General features: G+C 43.5%; 1 protein-coding gene across 1 annotated transcript in view; it reads right to left on the bottom strand.

Annotated features, from left to right (window-relative positions):
• The window catches only part of OXCT1 (3-oxoacid CoA-transferase 1), a 149,726-nt gene that overhangs the window by 3,324 nt on the left and 124,457 nt on the right, over positions 1-21,945 (bottom strand). Inside the window, exons 15-16 of the mRNA XM_066378358.1 lie at positions 12,686-12,766; positions 6,404-6,505 (exon numbers count right to left, since the gene is read on the bottom strand). Of these exons, the coding sequence (XP_066234455.1) occupies positions 6,404-6,505; positions 12,686-12,766 (183 nt within the window). The remainder of the gene's footprint in view (positions 1-6,403; positions 6,506-12,685; positions 12,767-21,945) is intronic.

Below are 21,945 nucleotides of genomic sequence, written 5' to 3'. Positions count from 1 at the left end.
TTAACTAGAGTGGACATCGAGAAAGAAGAGGTCTACTAAGAAAGGCTCCTGGTGGCTAACTGGGCTCAACACACACACACACACACACACACACACACACACACACACACACACACACACACCCACCACCACCACCACCCCTCCCCCCCCAGCAGCACTTATGCACAGGGCCTTCTCACACAAACCAAATTTCTAGGAGAAGCCTGCCCTGAACTGCCCACCCACCCTGTGTTTCAACCATCTGAGCCAATCCTTATAAATGAGTTCCTGGAGTCCTATTTCAACCAATAGGACTGAGGCTTTTCCCATTGTCTCAGAGTGGCACAACTCTATTCTGACCAACCAGGACAGTGCCCTTTGGACCAATCAAATTGCGAGGATTTGGAGTCCTCATTAGCATGTGGACAGACCAGTCTGGAACCAGGGGCAGAGACCTCTTTCATATAAGTGAGTAACCCCCGGCTCTGGGAGCACACTGCTTTTCCAACAATGACCACACTTCCCTGGCTGAGCTGAAATACCAGAGATGTCGTGCTAGAACAGAGCAGAGCAGAGCAGAGCAGAGCAGTCTAGCTGTACAGGGGCCTAGCCTCAGGGACAATTGACCCTACGGCTGCCTCACAGCCCTGCTGTATCACAAGTGAGCTATTCTGCACTGAATAAAGTTTCCTTCTTCACTGTACCCCAGTTGCTGAATTGGTGCCAATGACCATCAACCACTGGCTGACACTACTATTTTTTTTTTTTAGAGAGGAGAGAGAGACAGAGAGAAAGAAGGGGGAGGGAGGAGCAGGAAGCATCAACTCCCATGTGTGCCTTGACCAGGCAAGCCCAGGGTTTTGAACCGGCGACCTCAGTGTTCCAGGTCGACGCTTTATCCACTGCGCCACCACAGATCCGACACTACTATTTTGCCTTCCAGAATAAACGGTTAATATTTTGTAAAATTAATGCATGAAAAAATGAGTGAGTGGATTACATAAACTTCAAAGAACTTAAAAAAGGTTTCTAACTGGTTAAGTCAGTATTAAAGATTGGAGAAGACAATTATTTGGACTTGATGAAGTTAAATATTTTTAGTTTATTTATAAACTTTTTCTGTATTAAATCTTTATGATGTCAAGAGTTAATATTCTCCTTTTTTGAATATTTAAAAAAATTTTAGGAAATAAAATTTAACAGGGTGACATTGATCAATAAGAGTACATAAATGGATTAAAAAGCTATGGTACATACACAATGGAATACTATGGGGCCATGAAAAAGAAGAAAATATTACTTTTTGTGACAACATGGATGGACCTGGAAACTATTATGTTAAGTGAAATAAGCCAGACAGAGAAAGAAAACTATCATATGACCTCACTCATTTGAGGAATCCAATGAACAATATGAACTGAGGAGCAGAATAGAGACAGAGGCAGGATCAAAGGATCCAGAAGGAAAACAAACAGAGGGAAAGAGGGTGATAGGGTGATAGGATGGGATGAGAGCAGAAAAGCAAATCCTGGAGGGAAGGGGGGAGAGAGTTACAGGGAGGGAGACGGCGGGGGGGATGTACTGGGGAGAGAAAGAAAAAAGAAAAAAAAAAGTACATAGGTCTCAGGTAAACGTTTCTATAGTATTTGAACTGTTGACTATGTTGAATATCCATCAACCAAAGTCAAATCATTATTTTTTAAGTGAGGGTAGGGGAGATAAAGAGACAGACTCCCTCATGCACCTTGGCCAGGATCCACTTGGCAACCCTCATCTGGGGCCAATGCTCTGTTCATCTGGGGGTGCTAGCAACCGAGCTATTTTTAGCACCTGAAGCAGAGGCTCCATGGAGCCATCCTCAGCGCCCAGGGCTATTGTGCTCAAATCAATCGAGCCATGGCTACAGAAGGGGAAAAGAGAAAGAGAGAGAAGGGAGAGAAGGAGAAAAGCAGATGGTCGCCTCTCCTGTGTGCCTGGGAATCGAACTTGGGACTTCCACATGATAGGTTCCACATGATGTTCTACCTCTGAGCCAACCAGCCAGGGCCATATTTTTCTATTAAAAGAATGACATGGCCAGAATAAAAAGGATCAGTGTGCCTTGGTATACAGCTTAAAATAAATGAGATCTCATTCAGATTTCAGTTCCAAGAATGGATGTACAATAATAGACAAAAGTAGACATATAACAAATAGATAAAAGTCATGGCTCACATTTGCACAGAACTTCAACTCTCCTGAAAAGAATAAAAGACATATGGACTCTGAGTACTTAGAAAGTCTGTCTCACAAACAATCCATTTTCTTTTTTTAAATAACAGAGCATCTGTGGAAATAACTTAAAGAAATAAAACTCTGCTTTTTTTGAAAATGGTAATTTCTAATAGAGTCTTTATAGCATTTCCTTTAAAAGGAAATGATGCCTTAATTTTTTAAACTAAACATCTGATCCTTTTTCTTGTCATGCTGGCCATATTTTGAAGTTTTTTAAAGACTTTATTCAACTTTTAGAGAGGAGAGAGAAAGAGAGATAAAGAGAGAGAGAGAGAGAGAGAGAGAGAGAGAGAGAGAGAAGGGGGGAGGAGCAGGAAGCATCAACTCCCATATGTGCCTTGACCAGGCAAGGCCAAGGATTTAAACTGGTGACCTCAGTGTTCCAGGTCGACGCTTTATCCACTGCGCCACCACAGGTCAGGCCATATTTTGAACTCTTAATATCATTCATATCCTCAGTGTGGAAACTGACTTTTAGAAGAAGATAAAGCTTTATACAGATTGACTTGGCCTATCTTTTCTCATTAAAAAAAAAAAAAAGTTTAGTCCCCCATCTATTTTTTAATGAAAAACATCTACTAAACCACAATTTTTCATTCTGTTCTCTTTTTCATTAATATTGAAAAATCCTGCAAGCTGAAGCAGATTATCCTGCCAAGGTGATCTACAGGCTGAGCATAAGACAATGTGATTTAAGCCCTCTTCAGATAGCTCAGTTGGTTAGAGCATCATCCCAAAGTGCAGAGGTTGCTATTGCTAGTTCCATCCCTGGTCAGGGCACCTACAGGAACAAACTGATATTCCTGTTTTTTTCTTACTCTCTCTCCCTCCCTCTTCCACTCCCTAAAATCAATAAAACAAACATGTAAAATTAACAACAAAAAAGACTATATGATTTAAGTGTAGAAGATAAGCCAATGATCTGTCTGCCTTCCCAGGCCAGTGAAATCCCAAGATTTACTGTTTAATTCTGGCATAATGCCAGTTCATAAAAACTATTGAGAATATAAATATATTCAACTTGGCAAAGAATGTCTGCAGCTTGATTCTTTCAGATTCCATTGCAAACACACCAATGAGTAGTTTTCGTATTTAGGGCTTTGCCCCTGGCGGTTTAGGTATACTTCCGCCTGGAGAATAAGACCAAGACCCTTGGGAGTCGGCACTGGACCAATTTGTTACTGCGTTCACATTTCATGGCCTTCTGGAAGGGGCACGCGCTGCTCTGCCCTCAGACGCACGGGAACGTGTGGGAAGAAGCTCAGCGGCAAAGGGTCGCCTCTGCGTGGGAAGCCTATGAAAGTTTCCCAAGGCTGCCTGGAACCAGGGGCTGAACTCTCTCCCCCCTCCAGAGTTCGTTTCTGAAAAGCCTGCTGTGGCGTCCATCCCAGCCTTTATCATAACAGTGATCTTTTTACCTCGACCTGCCCGGCTCCTTGATCGCTTCCAATACACTGAGAACTCAACCCCCAAGAAACACAGAGGACAGTCCCTGTCTTTATAGCAGCTGCATTTTGAAGAAGAGTGATCATATGGAACAAGGTCTCTGTCGGTTATAATTCTCTTGCTGTGAACTATTCTCCACCAGAATATTATTTCTGGACTGTGGTGGAGGTTCCAGGGATGTAACTATATGTGTGTTTCAATGATGAAATTTCCATAGCCTCTTTTGGACTTCTAGACTTTTATGAGACTCTCCTACCAACTGAAAAGAAAACTCCTTTTAGCTGGCAAAGTGTCGTTAATATAACTCATACATTGTTGTGTCTTCAACGCATTTTTTAAGAAGCTGTTTCAGATGACACGTGAAGGACACTGTTTCTTTCCACATGTTCTTTTGCTGCTAACTGTGCCATGGTACACAGCAAAGCCTTAGAGAGTCTTTCGTTTTTTTAATGCCCAAATATTTCATTAGAACAATTACTTTTTAATACGTAGAAAGCACAAATTTGTCACGTCCTATTATTGATGCTGTCATATTTTGTCTTTTTCTTTGAGATTCTCTGTATTTTCTCAATCAGTTTATAGCTACATTCTGTCTACCTGACCATTCCCTTGCCCATATTCTTAGTTATCAGGGACTTTTACCAACACAGTTTCACAATTACTTTGATCTAGGTTTTTACCATTTTTTTTTCTTAATTACACCAATAGCCTGGCTATTCCCTTCTAGAATATTCATTTTCAGTTATACAGCAAAGGCTGAGCAGGCCTCTTCTGAAGCAGAAATCTGGAGTAACTTGTACACAGTCACATATGGAGTAAAAGGCTACCTATGCCGACATAATCGCATGGAGTAGTTTAGCTTGTGAATTATAACTCAGAATACCTTCTGAGTTATCCAATATAGAAATGTTATGGCTCAATGTACATTTATTATTAAATGCATCTCATCAATAACCCTGTGATCGAACAGAACATTTTCTTAATCCGAGCCCTCTAGTCCCTAGCCTTACAGAGACACCCTCTGCTATCTGTGACCTCATCTGTGAAGGTCTAAGAGATGCCATCAATCAACAGGTCCTCAAAAGCTACTTCTTTGGTCAAGGTGGCTCAGCCGATGCTACACCTTTTCATTTCTAGGACAACACTGACAAATTATCATTTCATCTCACAGCCTAATTTGGAGAAAACAAGATTACAGGTCAATGTCAAAAGAGGACGGGTGATACTGTAGTAAAAGAGAAACCTTGAGATATTTTTCAATGCAGGATATGGAAGCTGGCACTTAAAAAACAAAACAAAACAACAAAGCAAAACAGTAAGAATCCATCTTTTTCATTCCTGATTTACTGGCATGATTAAAAAAAGAAATAAATAACAATGAGGGTCTCCTTTGTACATTCTCTTTGGCCGCAAAGGATTGAACCTTTTGTGGATCTCAAATATGCTACCTGCTGAAGAAGAAGAGGCTAACTCACCCACATAGGGAAAAAAATGAAGAAAAGTTGATTAAGAATTGTTTGCTTTCATCACTTCAGTAAGGAATTCTAAATAGTTCAAGTACAGACACATCCCATTTTTATCCCCCAAGGTTACTGAAAAGGTAATTAAAGATGTGTCTTTTGTGTATGGTACTGCTGGCAGAATTCTTTTCTCCAAAGAGAAATTCAGAAAAGGTTAATAGACAAAGACCTTCATACAGTACCAGAAGCAGTTCTATGTGGGTAATTATGCAGCAAAATTGTTTTTACGGAAATTTGTCATGCACTGATAGGTATCAGCCAAGCATACAGAACCTAAGGAAGAAATGCATGAAACATACACGTGATTTATCAAATACGTTTTGTTAAATGACTTTCTCCAGAATGCGTAGCTGCAACAGTTTCCTACCGTATAAACATATTTAATTTTAACTAGATCTGTTTTAAAAAGGTGAGAAGCAAATTGTTTTCCTTCATTTTTATATCAGAGACATTTCACCTTTACTGTTGATTAACTTCAAATGGAATGAGCCACCCTCTCAACCCCCATTAGGCAGGTAATTGGTAATTTATAAATAAGCACTTACATTAAAGGGCAATTATTAATATTACCATATTATTTTCTTTATTTTAAAAAGGGACTTGGAGATTTCTTTAATGGATACTCCCCCGATGTACTTACCTACTTTGTTAAGTCAGAGTTTTATGCACTGAGCTTTATTGCAAAGGTAGGATACACTTATTTTGTGACTATAATCCAAAGGTGTCAGAAGCCCAACATTCTAACAACTTCAACAGACGGAATAATCAGGCATAGAAGGCACAGAAGCTAATCAAAGAGAAATGCATAAACCACAGATGGGTTTAAAAATAAAGAAGTATCAATTCTCTGTGTGCAGCTCAGATTTTTCAGTTAATTAAGTTTAGCTACAGCTGATATGTAACCAAAGATTGCTAGGGACTTGGCAGAGGGTAGCTCCGAGTTCAAGGTCGCTCAGTCTGTACCCCGCTGCTCCTGACTCCCCAGCCAAACCCGGGCCAGTGAGTCAGAGCCGGCTCCTGCTCCCACCTGCTCCCATCTGGAGGGCCCCTCCCCTCTGCTCCTATTCTCTGCAAAGGTCAGCTCCAAAAATGATCACAGATGAATGGTTCATGCCCTGTAAACACCCATTCATCACACTGAAGACACAGGCAAAGCGGCTGGGCTTGTTCGCAGCAACACTTACTGCGAAATCACACCCAGTGCTCTTCTTTATGTCATCCACGGTCAGGCCTTCCCAGAGCTCAATCAGAGTCAGCCCTTTCTTCTTGTCCACATCAAACACAGCCTGCCGGAGTCAAGAACATGACAGTGACCATTGCTATCAGAGCGACGATTTCACAGCTCAACACAGAAACAAGTTCTCAGGTTCTTAAAGAAGAGATGGGACCCAGGACAAAAGGCTCTGAAAATCAGCCATGAAAAGAAACGTCAACCCAAACGATTACATTTTGGTGAGAGTAAGGGCCACGCCTTCCTGGGCATTCGCTGTGGAGCACAGCTGAGACTGGAAAACAGAGGGGCGTTGACTACAGAGGGCATCTGCTGCTATCATAACCAGGTTTTTATAGAAACTACTTTACTTTGGTTAGGTCTAACAGTTCTGGTGTAAATTTCAATTAGATAATTAACAATGAGTTGAAGAAAGACAGGAATGAAGAAGAGTGGGGAGGGAGGCGATATTTGGAAGGTGAGAGCACAGGAATGACCCGGGAAGCTGGTCAGGGCTGCAGGGTGGAGGAAGAGTCCCAGGAAATGGAAGAAGGGGCTATCGTTAAAGAAAGGAGCGAGCCTAGCTCTGAAAGACTCCCACCCCAGGTCAATATTAACACTCTCCCTGTAAGTCCTACAGAAACACAGGGCCAAGAGGACAGCATAGCACGAGAATCACCCTCCAGAATGCAAATCAAGGGACGATGCTTATGGTGTAGGACAAGTGCAGGACACGGGGCGGCCGCTAACCTCGCTCCGAACATTCCATTACCACTTTCTAGCTGGTATTGCAGGTGCCAGGTGGTACAGGAGGACCTCTGCGGGGAAACTCAACCTGCTGAGTCTGATTCAGACCACATGCTGTCACACTTCACTTATGGGACAGCTGGAGTGGAAGAGACCCACAACATCACCTAACTTCCCACCTAAGAATTCTTCAACATATTCTTCTGAAATGGTCCCAGGGGATCTGTGTAGAAACTTCCAGCAGCAGGAGGCTCCCTGGTCTCAAGGCAGATTCCCTTAGTGATGGGAAGCTCGAAGTGTAAGAGCGCAGGCTGCGTCCCTGTGACTCTTAACTTGCTGGTTCTGCGCACTGTCTAGTTCAACAGGCATCTCCTCTTCCGGTTTCCATCGTTGGTTGCCTCTTCCTCAGTCTTAAGTACCAGGCGGCCCAGATCGCTCCTCTCCTGTGGACTGACCCTGAATCCAACTCTGAGTAGAGGCTTAGACTTTATTTTCTGCTGGCTCGGGAGTAAAAACCTAAGCTGCCATTTTTAAACATGCTCCTCGTTAGGAGGATTAACTGAACTGACAACGTGTAGAGGGACGACCCCTGGCTTAGAGCTTTGTGCTCTTTGGTGAAGTAATCTTCATATGGGAAGACTGATATAAAAAAAACCCTGCTTGCCAAGATTGTTACACAGGACAAATAACAAACAAATTCTGTACAACTGGCACCCTGCCTGGGACATAGCCAAGGCACGGACTGCATGGGAAGGTTTGCTCTCCTTAGTCTGTGTGTGAACACCAATCAAAGCTCCCAAATGTTTCTTGTCTCCCGTTAACTGATATTCCTCTCCAGGAGGAAAACATCAGGGGAACTAGTGATAAACTTACAGTCTCTATTTGTGTTTGATGAATTCACAGATAACCTAGTTGATTTTGCTGGGAAAAATAAATGGGTTAAATTAGGAGGAACTATTTCAGCAAACTTTCTCTTTGTTGACACATTTTTATGTTTCTAAAAATACCTTTTTATCAGCAGAAATATTTGTTTTGAGAAGGGAAAAATTGGTTATTTAGAAATGTCTGCATGCTGCCTTACGTTATTTAATCCCAAATTGACAATTAAAAAACTTTTTTCTTTTTACTATGAGAGGAGGGGAGATAGTGAGGCAGACTCCCCACATGTGTCCTGACCGGGATCCTCCCGGCAACCCCATCTGGAGCCAATGCTCGAGTACTGAGCTATTATAGCACCTGAGGCTCACAGGCTCAGTCTATTGAGCTATCCTCAGCACCCGGGACCACGCTTGAACCAGCTGAGCCACTGTCTTCAGGAGGGGAAGAGGGAGATAAGGGGAGAAGAGGGGGGAAAAGCAGATGGTCGCTTCTCTTGTGTGCCCTGACCAGGAATCAAACCCAGGAATCCATACCTTGGGCTGATGCTCCATCCAGTGCGCCACCAGCCAGGGCAAAAAACGTTTTTAAATGGATACCTGTCCTTTGCAGAAAAATGCATCTGGAGCACTGTTCATGCTGACTTGCTTTTCTTTGTGTTTTAATAGAACCGCAAATTTAGCAAAACAAAACAAACCAGAGACGGACAGCCTCTGAACTGTGTTATTAAGAAAGGCAGGGAAGCAGTTTGGGGAGAGGATGACTGTGGTATTATGAATATATGGCTTCAGTGATCAGGGAGATACTTTATGGTAAATTGACATATCTGCTTTAAAAAATACTTTTCCATTAAAACCTTTATGAAACCCTAATGAGCTTTCAAGGTCATACATTAGAAAGCCAAGCACCTATTATGAAAAAGAGGAAAACTGACTTTTGAAACATTTAGGAAGATTACCATCTAGCAGTATGATGGCCAAATCCTTGATGAAAACCTAAACTCCCTCCACCAAACTGCTCAGCTGCCAAGAATAATACTGCAACTATGCTATTTATTCTGCAGATGAGTAACTTATTTTATCAGCGCTATAAAAGGCTACATTATATGGCTAATGCTGTAGTCACAGCCTAGGTGCTGGGGAGGAAGGCATCTTTCATAGCCTCAGTCTAGCAGCAGGAAACTTGGAAATCAGGATCATTGCATTTCCAAAGCCTCTTTCAAATGGCAAAGTAATGCAGTTTCCCTTCGGAGCTGAAAATGGGGTTCTGGTCCCCTATCTGCTACAGCAGGGCTGTGCTCATCCATGGTCTCTAAAGGCACTGTGTCTCGCTTACTCATTCAACAGGCATCCATCGAGCGCCTACTGCATAGAGCACAGGGTGAACGCGCACGCTCCCCTCCATGAGGCACCCTGAGTTCCACACCTGGTTGACTTTCACTTACCCCATTTTCGCTATACAATGTCATCTACAGTTAACACGTCAATTATCCCCACATGCTAACGGCTTCCACAAGTTTGTTCTGATAGTGATTTCTCTTCGAGCTCCAGACCTCTATGCGTGTTTGCCAGGAATATCTGACTGGGTGCTCAGGATTTCGAGCTATTCAGGAAGAGCAACTTGAGGATGCCCAAACTGAGCCCCTTCTCCCCCATCACAGACTTCACTAAGGACCACAGCAGGTCAGCTGCCCCCTGCAGGCAGAAAATGCAGAAATCACCTCTGCTTTGGCAGCCATGTCCTTCCCCACTGAGTAAGATGGAGTTCACCCTAAACCGCTTTCAGATCTGTTCCTGTCCTGTGGTCTAGGACCTTGACATTTCCGGCTCAGATCATGGAAGGGCACCTGTAACTGGACTCGGTCTCATCTCTTCTCCCCTGACTCTATATATTGATAAAAGCGACAGTGCTCTTTCTAAAATGCAAACCTAATCCATTGTGTCCCCAGCTACTAAAAGTCACTGAAAGGCTCCCAACTGCCTTCCAGATAAAACCCAGATTTCCTAGCAAGGTACCACATTGCTTCATGATTAGGCCCTCACTGTCTGCCCAGCGTCAGCCTGCAGAGTCTGGCCATGCCCTCACTGTGCACTGCCCAATCACGGGTCCTCCTGGGTTTTCCTAACACACAGAGCTCTGTTTCCTCCCTTTGCCTAACGGAGTTTCTTGGGTCTCCTTATCACTTATAAAACTCCTACTTATCTTTCCAGGCTCATCACTCAATCTCTCAGTTTTCTCTTCAAGATAAACGCATAGTATTTGTCAACAGGCATCCCTGAGTCCGGGGAAGCAGCACGCTGAGTGCTGAATAAACAGGAATGGGGGAGATGGCAGAGCTTAGAGGCTATTCAACACAGCGGTCAGTGCTAAGTCAGGGTAAGGGTAAGTGCAGGGATGCAGAGAAACACCCAGAAGACTTGGGGAGGGACAGGGGAGACTCGTCAGAGAAAGAAATATAGACAAGCAGCAGTTAGCCGGGTGGATGGGATGGGGACACAGCATTTCACGGAGAGAGACAGGGTTCAAAGCTGCGGAAGAACATGGTGGGAAAATTTAGCACAGCTTGCGGCATTCTGGTATGGCTGAAGGGGGAGTTTGGCAAGGCGGGAAATGAGAAACAGACTGGAGGAGAAAATGTACAAACTGTGAAATGCCTGCCCGCAAACACCTGAGAAGTGTATACTTGATACTCTTAACCAGCCATGAAGCAGCCTGGCTCTGTGCCTTCCCCCAGCATCCGGCCTGCATCCCCACAGTGGCCTCTGTTGAGTCTGGCACTCTAACTGCAGGTGCTGCAGGGTGTGGATGTCTACCCCACCCGAGTGTGCTCCTTCCAGGCAGAGGCCATCCCCGCCTTTCTGTAGCCAATGCTGGCAACAGTCTCCTTCAGAGAAGGTTCTCCCAACATGCTCACTAATGAGTGAACAAATAAAGCAACAATGTGGATGGAGAGAAAGGGCATGAAAGTTTTTTAAATGCCACAGAAGTTAAAGAATATCAGTTGTGTCATAAGAAAATGTAGGCATGAGAGAAGTACCACAATGAATGGTGACCCACTCTGGGGACGAAATGCTGAGGGCTCAGAGAGTCAGGAATGACTTCGCGATGAAGATGACAACTGCATTACGCTCACAGGATGGGCAGGATCTGGGGAGGCAGAGTCCAGTGGGAAGTGTTGTAAGAAGAAGCATTGAACAAGGGCAGGGCACATCTGGATGGAAAAGGGGGAGGGCGGGGCACAGCTGTATGGAAAAGGGGGAGGGCGGGACATAGCTGGATGGAAAAGGGGGAGGGCAGGGCCTACTACTGACTGGAAGCTTAGCGATAGCACAATTAACACACATTTTGTTATATGTATTATGTACTGCATTCTTACAATAAAGCTAGAGAAAAATGTTAAGAAATCACAAGGAAGAGAAAATATAGTTACAATAGTTATTGAAAAGAATCTGCACATAAATGGACCCACGCAATCAGAAACTGTTGTTCAAGGGTCAAATGTAGTGGATTCCTTTGATCGAGTCCCACCCGCAGTTCTGGAGGGGTCCCAGAAATGAAAAGACTCAGGGAATAAACGACAAGATAGCATGTTCTGCCGATTTACCTACTTGTCCTCCTCAACAAGTCATCTTCACAGAACTCCACATAAAAAGTCTTAGGGAAAGGTGCCTTTTAGAACAGAACACTCCTTAAAATGCAGCTTCTGAAGAGTATTATGAACCTCTTAGACTGACTCAAAGGGCTGCTTTAGGGTGCTGGGGACCACCTCGGAGAGGGCAAGCGGCCAGATTCATGCCAAGGCACTACCACTATGGCTCTCGGCAAAGAAACAACATCGTCAACAGAAAAACAAACAAGCAAAGCCTGACAGAGTTCTGTTTGGTGGTTTCATCAAGATACTGAATCAAGAAGATGACACCTGCTTTGCTCACTTAGGAGAATTGTGTCTTTCCCACACCCCAGATTCCAACCTGGGTCAGAAGGAAGACGGCAGAGAGCTGTCCGGAGACTTCTCTCTGCCCTGAGCAGCTTTCAGCTGCCCGCTGGCCAACGTTTCCTGTCTAAGAAGAAACAGACCGAGAGCAGCACTCGAAGGGCTGGTCTGCTCTGAAGCCCACCTTATGAAGGAGGGCTGAAGTCATGCAGGAACCACAGATGAGACTCCCTGGTTCACTGCGGGGTCTGCATGCACCTAAATGGTTACAACCCAATTCTTCCCGGATTTTCTAAAATAAAATCCAACAATCTGTACATGTGATTTGGAAAAGCAAGAAAAAAGGCAGCAACAATAAATATATTCTTAACTTTGTATCTATCATCCGCCTTAACAGTCCAAGCATAATGATCAGTAAAACTTGCCTTTGACTACATCACACTGCCCAAATCACCAAGTTCAAGTGTGTGCCTATGTGTATTTCCAGAGAGTTGCACATTAAGAATTCTACATTTTGAAACATTAAATGGATGAATTTTCCTATTCAGTCTACCCACAGATTACACTATTAAACTAATCCTGTGACTGCCAATGGAATACACTTTCAGAAGGTAACAAAAAAAAAATTCTAAAAAATGTTTATAAATAAAAAAGATGTTGGAAGACATTAGAGGAAATGCAAAGAGAAGGGCATTTTACCTTTTCAGTAATGATGCGGTTGACACACTGCTTTCCAGTTAATGGCAAAGTACATTTATCCATGATTTTATGTGCATTTCCCTGTTTTGAAAGAGAAACATCAAAAGAGAAGTTAGAGGCCCATTTTTATTGAGAATTGCTATAACTATAAGACAGATGGGAGCCTGACCAGGTGGTGGCGCAGTGGATACAGCGTCAGGCTGGGACGCAGAAGATCCGGTTCAAAACCCTGAGGTCGCTGGCTTGAGCGTGGGCTCATCAGCTTGACCGCGGGGTCGGTCACTGGCTCGAGTGTGGCATCATAGACATGACCCCATGGTCGCTGGTTTCAGCACAGCTCAACAGCTTGAGCCCAAGGTCGCTGGCTTGAGCAAGAGGTCACTTGGTCTGCTGTAACCACCCAGTCAAGGCACATATGAGAAAGCAATCACTGAACAACTAAGGAGCTACAACAAAGAAATGATGCTTCTCATTTTTCTCCCTTCCTGTCTGTCTCTCTGTCCCTATCTGTTCCTCTCTCTGACTCTCTGTCTCTGTCAAAAGAAAGAGATGGGAACTAACTTGTCTCCTAAGTATAGGCTGGTTCAAAATCTAAGGATAGCTGGTGCACATTCTTCTTCCTGGAGGCAGCCTCTGTCTCTACAATAATTTAGGGAAAATGCCAAATGAAGAGTCAAAAGTATAAATGATTCACTCGGGAAACACCTGACATAAATCTGACCTCTGCAGCCTCAGTCCCTATACCACAGAATGAGAACGCTCACTTTCAGGACTCTGCTTATTTTCCTCTTCTGGGGAATGGTCGCCTTGACAAACACGTGCTATTATTTACTCAGGGTAGGGAGAAAGCACACACAGAACACGAATGCACAAAATCCCCTTTAAAAAATTATTTGTGAAAAAAATTATTTGTTAAAAAGTTTCCATATCTTGAGAAAGCAATCAATGAACAACTAAGGTGCTGCAATGAAGAATTGATGCTTCTAATCTCTCCTCTTTCCTGTCTCTCCCTACCTGTTTCTTTCTGTCTCTCTCTGCCTCTGTCACCAAAATAAATAAATAAATAAATAATTTTTTAAAATTACCACATCTACAGAAAAGAGCAGTCTTTACCTTCCTTCAGTAGCCTTAGGCCTGCTCTTAATAGATTTCAATTTCAATTTTCTTTCATAGTTCAATACATTTCTTTCTTTTTACCTCTGTATTTTAAAATGACATTGGCCATGTAATTTTTTCTCAATTAGTCAATTTTAGATGTTGTCTACTAATTTCTTATGGGGCAGATGAAGACTTGACTCTCCCCACAAACCCCAACCTCCCTCATCTTTAGTGCTCCAGGGTGGCTGTCACACTTGTAGGTGACTCCAGAGTCAGAATTTCTGTCACACTGAGGAAATGACTGTTCACTGCTGGGCCAGCCATGCAGTAAGCCATGATGATATTTACTTTCTTATCCAGCTCACTGTCTTTTCCTCGAATTTGTCTGAGCCTCATTTTGCTCACTGGTAAAATGTGTGAACTGACCTAAACCCACATATTTTCAAAATTTCCTTTTGCCACAGTATGCTTTCTTCAAACATAAAAGTGGGGTTCAGTGTGGAAAGCAGGTCTTTATCCATTAACACCCCTGCCCCTAATTCCCACCCCCTAGGCAGCTTCTGGGACCCATCTATGGAGTGCAGATGAAACATCAGCTCTGATTATATGATCCTCAGATCATCTTCTGATTATTAGTAAGCTCCTCTCTATGGATTAAGCACCAGGAGCCCAAATTGGTATTTCCCTTGAGGCTACCACATTCTAGATCTTGTATTACAAATGACAAAATGCTTCTTCTATTGCTTCATTCTGGGGTCTAAAAGCACCACACATGATGTCATCATCATCTTGAGCCATCTCAACGTTTACCAGTTACAGTACGCACCTGCTACCTGGTATACATCTCTCAAAACTTCTCAGACCAAGTACATGTTCTTCAGAGGCAAGGAATTTCCGATAACTAGGCTTAAGTAAGAAGATTTTACTCCTTGTCATAACCTGCCAACTCAACCATGAACACACCAGTAACAAAAAGGTTTTAGTGTACTGAACCCATACACAGCAGAAAAAGGTATTCAGTATTTTTTGAATGAGTGGATGAATGAATGAGATAGAAAAGGAGAGCCTATTGAGAATCTTGGATGGATTTCAAAAAAAAAAGACAAACTTTCTTACTTGAATTTAGTCAAAACTAGTGCTAAATACATATAAAGGGGCTAGACATTATACCTTTAATAATAAGTTACATGCTTCTGGATCATACTGTATAAGAAAATTTGTAACCATAGAAATAAAACCTCATTTTTACTTAATTTTTAATAATCTATTTCCCTTTCCAGGTTTCAAAGGAAGTATGCACATGTCATGGAAACTTAATTAAAGAGCTGAAATTAATGGTGAATATTTGGGCTTCTCCAGTTGTCTGGACTCCTACATTTAACTGAAATAAGGCACATACATCACAAGGAATTCCTGGTCTGTCCATGAACTAATTGAACAATCTGCAGGTCTCTGAAGAACATTTGCTGCAGGGAGCTCTCATTATTTGAGCAAGATCTACATCTGGTGTGAAAGCAGCCACTTGGATGTTAATGAATAACCAACTCAGTTTTAGGAGGAGTCACGAGTTCCACCTGACAGAACAAACTGCGCCCCGCCAGCGGAGCGTATAAAATAGTACAGCAGAGCAGTCGGGAGTGGGGGCTGGAGCGGGAAGGACTTACAGGTAAAGCCTGACTCTGCTCCGCCCTCCCGTGCAAGATCCCTGCGCTGCCACATCGCCTGACCTCACTGGGTTACTGTACGGTCCAGATGCAAGTGTCCAGCACTTAGCAAGTGCTCTGTAAACGTTAGCTAGTCCTGTTTACACAACTTACATTTAACACAGCTACACTGTAAGTCAGGGAAGACTGTGTAGTTGGCCTAAAAAATAGCGTCCACCCCAACCCCCACAGATATATAAATACAATATTGGGGGAACACTGTATTACCAAACAGATGACTGTCAAATCACTGTGATATGACTGATGAGGTACACAGAGAAGAAAAATGGGATTTGCTAACATAAAGGAAATCAAGGTACACAGAACGGAAGGATGAGAGGATGATATTACTCACGCCCAGTTTACCCTCATGGGGGATTGTTGGCCCTCTCCCCTACTCAACAGGGATTCTAACAATCCACACAGGACTTCACTGGGAAACTCAGCCAACCCTGAAGTGCAGAACAGCTGCTATTACAAATGGTTTTTATAATGTGGATGTAATAACAGTTTGTGGTTACAAGCACATTCTCAAGGGAAAGACTTGCCAAATGAGACGATACAGCAAGCCATTTCCCTGAAAACAGTCTTCGGGGCTTTGAGATCTCAGAATAGAAGGCCGTCTTTCCTCTGTATAATCCAAAAATCTTTCTCATGGCCTTTGTTTCCTCTCTAAAGAGTGTATCATGTGACCCCCCGCATAAGGAGGGCAGAGCCCAGGGATTAACAGGCATTATCTTCTCTTTCCATTCGTGAATTGTTGTGGTAGTCAGAGAGCTTCTCTTAGCATTAGTTTTCTTTTTAAGAACTGTGGACACGCAGTTATAAAATTTAAAGTCATTAGATTAATTAAATTCTATAATACATCTTAAAGGGTTTGCTGGTTGCTGGACGGTGTTTGGCTTTCTTCCCCCCATTATAACATGGTTTTGCAGGCATTTCCATCAGTAAGGGACAAATAATAAGGCATTTGTATTTCTTAAAGGCAAATATTTTTTTCCAAACAGATTCAGCAATGAAATATTAAAAAATTAGAAAATATTGATAAGCTTTCAAGAATAGAAAAAACTAAACAGGCTGAAAAGATGTTAATTATCCACTATCTACAAAGGAGTATTTTACTTATCTGGAGATGCCTTTCAATGTTGATGAAAATTATCTCAAAAACATTTTTCAGAAAATGAAAAAATTTTTTTCATATATGTTGGCTTTGGTAACACATTTGGTTCAAAATAAATAGGATTAATAAACCTCATTTTACTTTTTATCCCCCAAAATAAAGATAAGGTAAAACAACTCTCAAGATTTCCATATGACACCTTCACTATCAAACAAAGATTGAACTTAATAAAAATATTGCTCACAAAGACTTATTCTCAACTTTTCATGACAACATAATTATGATTTTTTTCATCCCTTCAGAACCCAGACCGCCTACTGGAATAAAAATAAAATCTAAGCCTGTTTTAGAAACAGAGCTCTCATTTATGCTCTTTAAAATAGGCACCCAAGCTTTGCTTGTTTCCAGTAAATGACAAGTAGGACTGAATTTCTTTGCTTTTGTGCTCTGCAAGTCACACCCTTAGGAATACATTTCCAGTACACGATGCTGAGAACAAAACACTCTCTATTATATTGTTTGTGTTGATGGTTCTTGCCAGACAGAAAAGTTTAGCAGAAGAAAATGGAGGCCCAGAGGCAGAACATTGAATTCTCACCTCATCTTTTGCTCTTAATCAGAGGTGGAGGTTGAGGCCCAGGAGCAGAAGAAAATATTGGGCCCCTTACATTAGAAAAAAGTGTCAAGTTGGGGTTTTGCAGGGGGCCCTTTAGAAATTGGGGCCCGGAGCACTCGCCTGGTGGGCTCTTTAGAAATTGGGGCCCGGGGCACACGCCTGGTGCACCCGCCATTAAATCCACCTCTGCTCTTAATTGTCCACTTGACTTTTATCGGATTGTTGAACTCCTATGGAAGTCAGTCTGTTTGCTTTTGAAAGGGAAACAATAAGACATATCTCACAAGAGCACTATAATGATAACATAAAGGCAGTAAACATAACTACAGGGAGTCCTCAGGTTATGACAATCTCAACATACGAGGTTTTGAGTTTACGACTCCCATAAAAACTTTAAAAAATTGAGACATGAATGTTCCAGCTTATGATGTTAGCATCGTACTTACGGACTACATGGGTGAACTAGTTTGGTTGTGCATGGTGAAATATGCAGTATTCGTTTTCTGTGGCTTAGTTGTGTTTTTGTGTTCTAGATTGTGATTTTACAACTGTGGTAGGATAGATCAGTGACTTAGGCTAGGGTGTGTTTCAACTTACACCAAAATTCAGTCTGTTTATCACTGTCATAGGAACGAAACCGTATCATAACCCAAGGACCCCCTGTACTTGGAAAAAGTTACAAGTGTCCTGTATGTTCAAAGTACCATTGTTATGTGAAGAATTAATGAGTTCAACAAGTATTTATCGAGTCCTAATGTGCATTAGGCAGGATTCTTGTCAGCTGTTAGGTTAGACAGAGCCCCTGCCCTCAGGGAACTGACATTCTAGTGAAGAAGGGAGATGAAGAATCAATCGTTTTACTCAACATAATAGTTTCCAGGTCCCTCCATATTGTTGCAAAAGGTAATATTTCCTTCTTTTTCATAGCCCCATAGTATTCCATTGTATATATGTACCATAGTTTTTTAATCCACTCGTCCACTGATGGACACTTGGGCTATTTCCAAAGCCAGGCAGAGAAAGAAAAATATCATATGACCTCACTCATTTGAGGACTCCAAGGAATAATGAGAACTGAGGAATGGAATTGAGACAGAGGAAGGATCAAAGGGACCAGAGGAAAAGAGAACAGAGGGAAAGGGGATGATAGGATGGGATCAACCTGAAGGGAAGGGAGGAGGGCGCTGTAGGGAAGGGGGCAAGGGAGATGTTGAGGGAGATTTGGGGGAGGAGGGATGCATTTGGGGTGACCCTAGAATGTATGTAAACACAATTAATTAAATAAATAAATTAATTTTTTTAAAAAAAGAATCAACCATTTTATAAAACAGAGTCATTAGGAAAAGCTTCTCTGGTATTTTGAGCAGAGACCTGAATGAACAGAGAGAGAGAGCCAGGCAGGTACCTGAGGCACAGAGAATAACAAGGGCAAAGGCCTCGAAGCAGGAGGATGTTTGGAATGTTCCAGAAACTTACAGAAAGAGAGGATGTCTGCAGCTCAGAGGATGAGAGAGACAATGGTGGTAGACAGATTCAGAAAGACAGTGGGGTCGGAGTCAACAGATCATGGAGGGCCTTAGAGACAATGGTAAGGACTCTGAACTTAAATGAATCCAAATGAGATGGAAAATTGTGGACAAAGGTTTCTGTGATGAAGAAGAAGCAACGTGATTGATTTATATTTTTTAAAAATCACTCTGACCACTGTATGTAAAACACTGTGTGTGTGTGTGTGTGTGTGAGGGAGAGAGAGAGAGAGAGAAAGAGAGAGAGAGAGAGAGAGAGAGAGAGTGTGTGTGTGTGTGTGTGTGTGTGTGTGTGTTTTTCCACCAAACTCATCTGTTTACTCTGACAACCGGGACCTGACTGTAAATCTCTCAGCGGGCACTGCCTTCCTGAACGCCCTGTGCCCACTCCCTGGGCCTGCAACACTCCAGGACCAAACGCTGGCCCATCCTTTAGTCTCCTTACAAATGCTACATCCCTGGGCCAGCTCCCTTATAAAGGAACTAGGTTCTCTACATATGCTACTCTATATACTCTTCTATTGCAAGTACTGACTTCGATGACTCTATCCCCACAAGCCCCTGAGCTGCCTAAAGGAAGACCAATTCTTTCCATTTTTTATTTCTTCCCGATTATGCTGCTTGGCACATGGTGCCTGGTCCTGAATAAACATTTGATGTCTGCCTAAACAATACATTAACATGCTCATATAAGGTAATTCTACCACATTTCAAGACAAAGCATCAAAGTAGACTCCTTTGGTCATTCACAGTATCTACAGATGGAAGGCTCTAAGCCAACCAACTCACAGAACACGGGCTCATTTACGCACGACTGTGCAGAGGTAGGGGTGAGCAGAGAACAGGGAGGGGGACAGAGTGTGGAACCTCCGAGAACAGGGAAGAACATGGCACATCTGCGGAGGTCCTGACAGTGCTGACGCTCTGGAGTCAAGGCTGAGGGAGGCCGGGGAGCTGACGGCAAAGGCCAGCGGGCTAGCGTGAACTATGTGTGGACTCTGTGGAGCTGTAGCATCAGACCAGTCACTCTGGCAGTGGTGTCCTTGCTTACCAGGAAGGAGGTCGGTCTGACAGCACGGGAACCTCTGGGGCATTGCAACAGTGACCCATGTAGATGTGACAAGAAGCTAAGCACACAGAGTAGAAACACACAGGAGGGAGATTATGGAGGCATTGCAGACGCAGGTAGGGTAGCGTCAGGGAGTGCCAAGGGCGCCCTTCCGGATGGGGCTGGGAGAGCATCACCTCCGGTCGGGCTGAGCAGCAGGGGAAGAGTTTCAGGGCGAACAATGACTTCCCTTCCGTGCGCTGCCGCTGGGGCGGGTGTGGGACAACCAGGTGCAGTTGTGGAATAAGGAAGAAATACCATTCTGAGCGCACCGGAGAATTCCAGTGAGAAAATAAGGACTCCAGAGTGAAGAAGAACAGTTGATGTCAAAAATTTAGACAGCAGCCAAGAAAGGTGTGGAGGGTGAGAAGAGCAGAGAGCCGAGGATGGTGCTACGAGGAACCCCGACAGGGACCCATAAGGAAGGGGACAGGGCCCCTAGGGATCGGGCTGGTGGGGCAGCCCTGTAAGCCCAGGAATATGGGTTACAACTCTGGACCCAATGCTCTGCTGCAGACAGCCAGAAGGGGAACAGAGAAGGTCCAGTGAAATTAGCTCTATCGTTAAGGACATGGCTAAAAAATTACACATATTGCAAATGCTCAAATGCCACTGACCAAACATGGTCTCAAGGATGCATCGGCAAGCAAGGGAGTCTGGGAAATGTAGTCTCACTGGGCCAGCATGTCTGTGCCCAGTAAAACTGGGAGGATCCTAACACAGAAGGGAAGCAGGGGAGATGGGCTCGAAGGGACACATTAGACCTTTGGATTGTTTTAAGTACTTTGCTGATACCTATCTCACCAAAGCAAGGAGAGCTATGACCAGGGAAAAGAAAAAAGAAAAGAAAGGTAATTCTAAAGCCTAAAGCTCCAAGGAAAGGGCAGGTGAGGGAGGGATGCGGGTGCGATGCCCGGTGAGCACACAGCAGGTACGCTATGGTGAGCACCGGCTGGACCACACGGCGTGCGGCTCCTTCCTCCGCCACTCATGCAGGCAAGTTTCCTACCTGCCCCCGCCTCGGGCCACTTCACAGGGTCACAGGGAGGCTGATGGGATTCGGTATGTGCAATGCCAAGCCTAGGGCTTTGCACCTAGTAAGGGCTCAGACTGTTACTCACTTTGTTCATTTCCTTCCTGTTTTTAGAGGGCAGAGGAGGACACTTGGCCAAGACACGAAAAGATGTCCAAGAAAGAAGATGGCTGGATATCAAATCACTTTGTATTTGGCCCGCAACCCCGATGTGTAGGCTTATAGGGAAGTCATGCTGCAGCACCCCGTATGATGACAATGCCTACCACACGGTGTTCAAAGGTGGCATTAAGGCAAGGAAACGCTATGGGGGTGACCCTAGCGCAGCCCTAGCAGGTGGCCCAGTTTCAAATACCAGCAGCTGCTTGCAAAGGCTTGCAAGAAAAGAGTTTCCTTTGTCTGATTAAAACGACGGCAACAAAACTCCATGCTTTTAAAGGTCAGGAATGCTATTATTTATAAGCAACCTACACCTGTCCCCCTGTGCCGAAGAAAGGGGGCCCAGGGAAAGCTATACCTGAAGGCCGCTTGACAGCTCCACCCACTTACTTCCCACCCCCCAAAAAAATTAGAAGCCTCAGAATACAAGATGATATTTTTCCACTTGGGTTTTAATCCTTCATTGCAAATTTTTCACTCCTGTGTCTTACAAAACTCTAGGGGTTTGTCCCCTAGGTTGTTTGCTTAATCATTATGCCAGAGTTACCTGGCTTGTCTAACGGAACAGAACATTACGTGAACAGGCTACCAGGGGTGAACAACCTGTCCCCCCTCTCTCCTTTCCAGCCTCTAGCAACTGCTCAACCAGAGTTAAAGATACAGGGGAGAAGTGCTGGGGTTCCCCTCTTGCCTTGTGTTGGATCAGTAACAAGGGGTCTGGTGAACAACATATAGTAGCAACCACACATTCTGGGACCACAGGTGAAAAGAGAAGCTAGCAAGCAGAGAAACATCTCTTGGTTACTTTTCAAGTTATTAGTTGTGAACAAACCACCATTACTATTTTAATCACAAATCTATTTTTTGTTAGTTTATTCAAATGAAAGTATCCAGGGA

Source organism: Saccopteryx leptura, chromosome 1, assembly GCF_036850995.1.
Source record: "Saccopteryx leptura isolate mSacLep1 chromosome 1, mSacLep1_pri_phased_curated, whole genome shotgun sequence".
Classification (NCBI taxonomy): Eukaryota; Metazoa; Chordata; class Mammalia; order Chiroptera; family Emballonuridae; genus Saccopteryx; species Saccopteryx leptura.
Note: the sequence above shows the minus strand (reverse complement) of the source record. Positions and strands in the feature narration are given on the sequence as shown.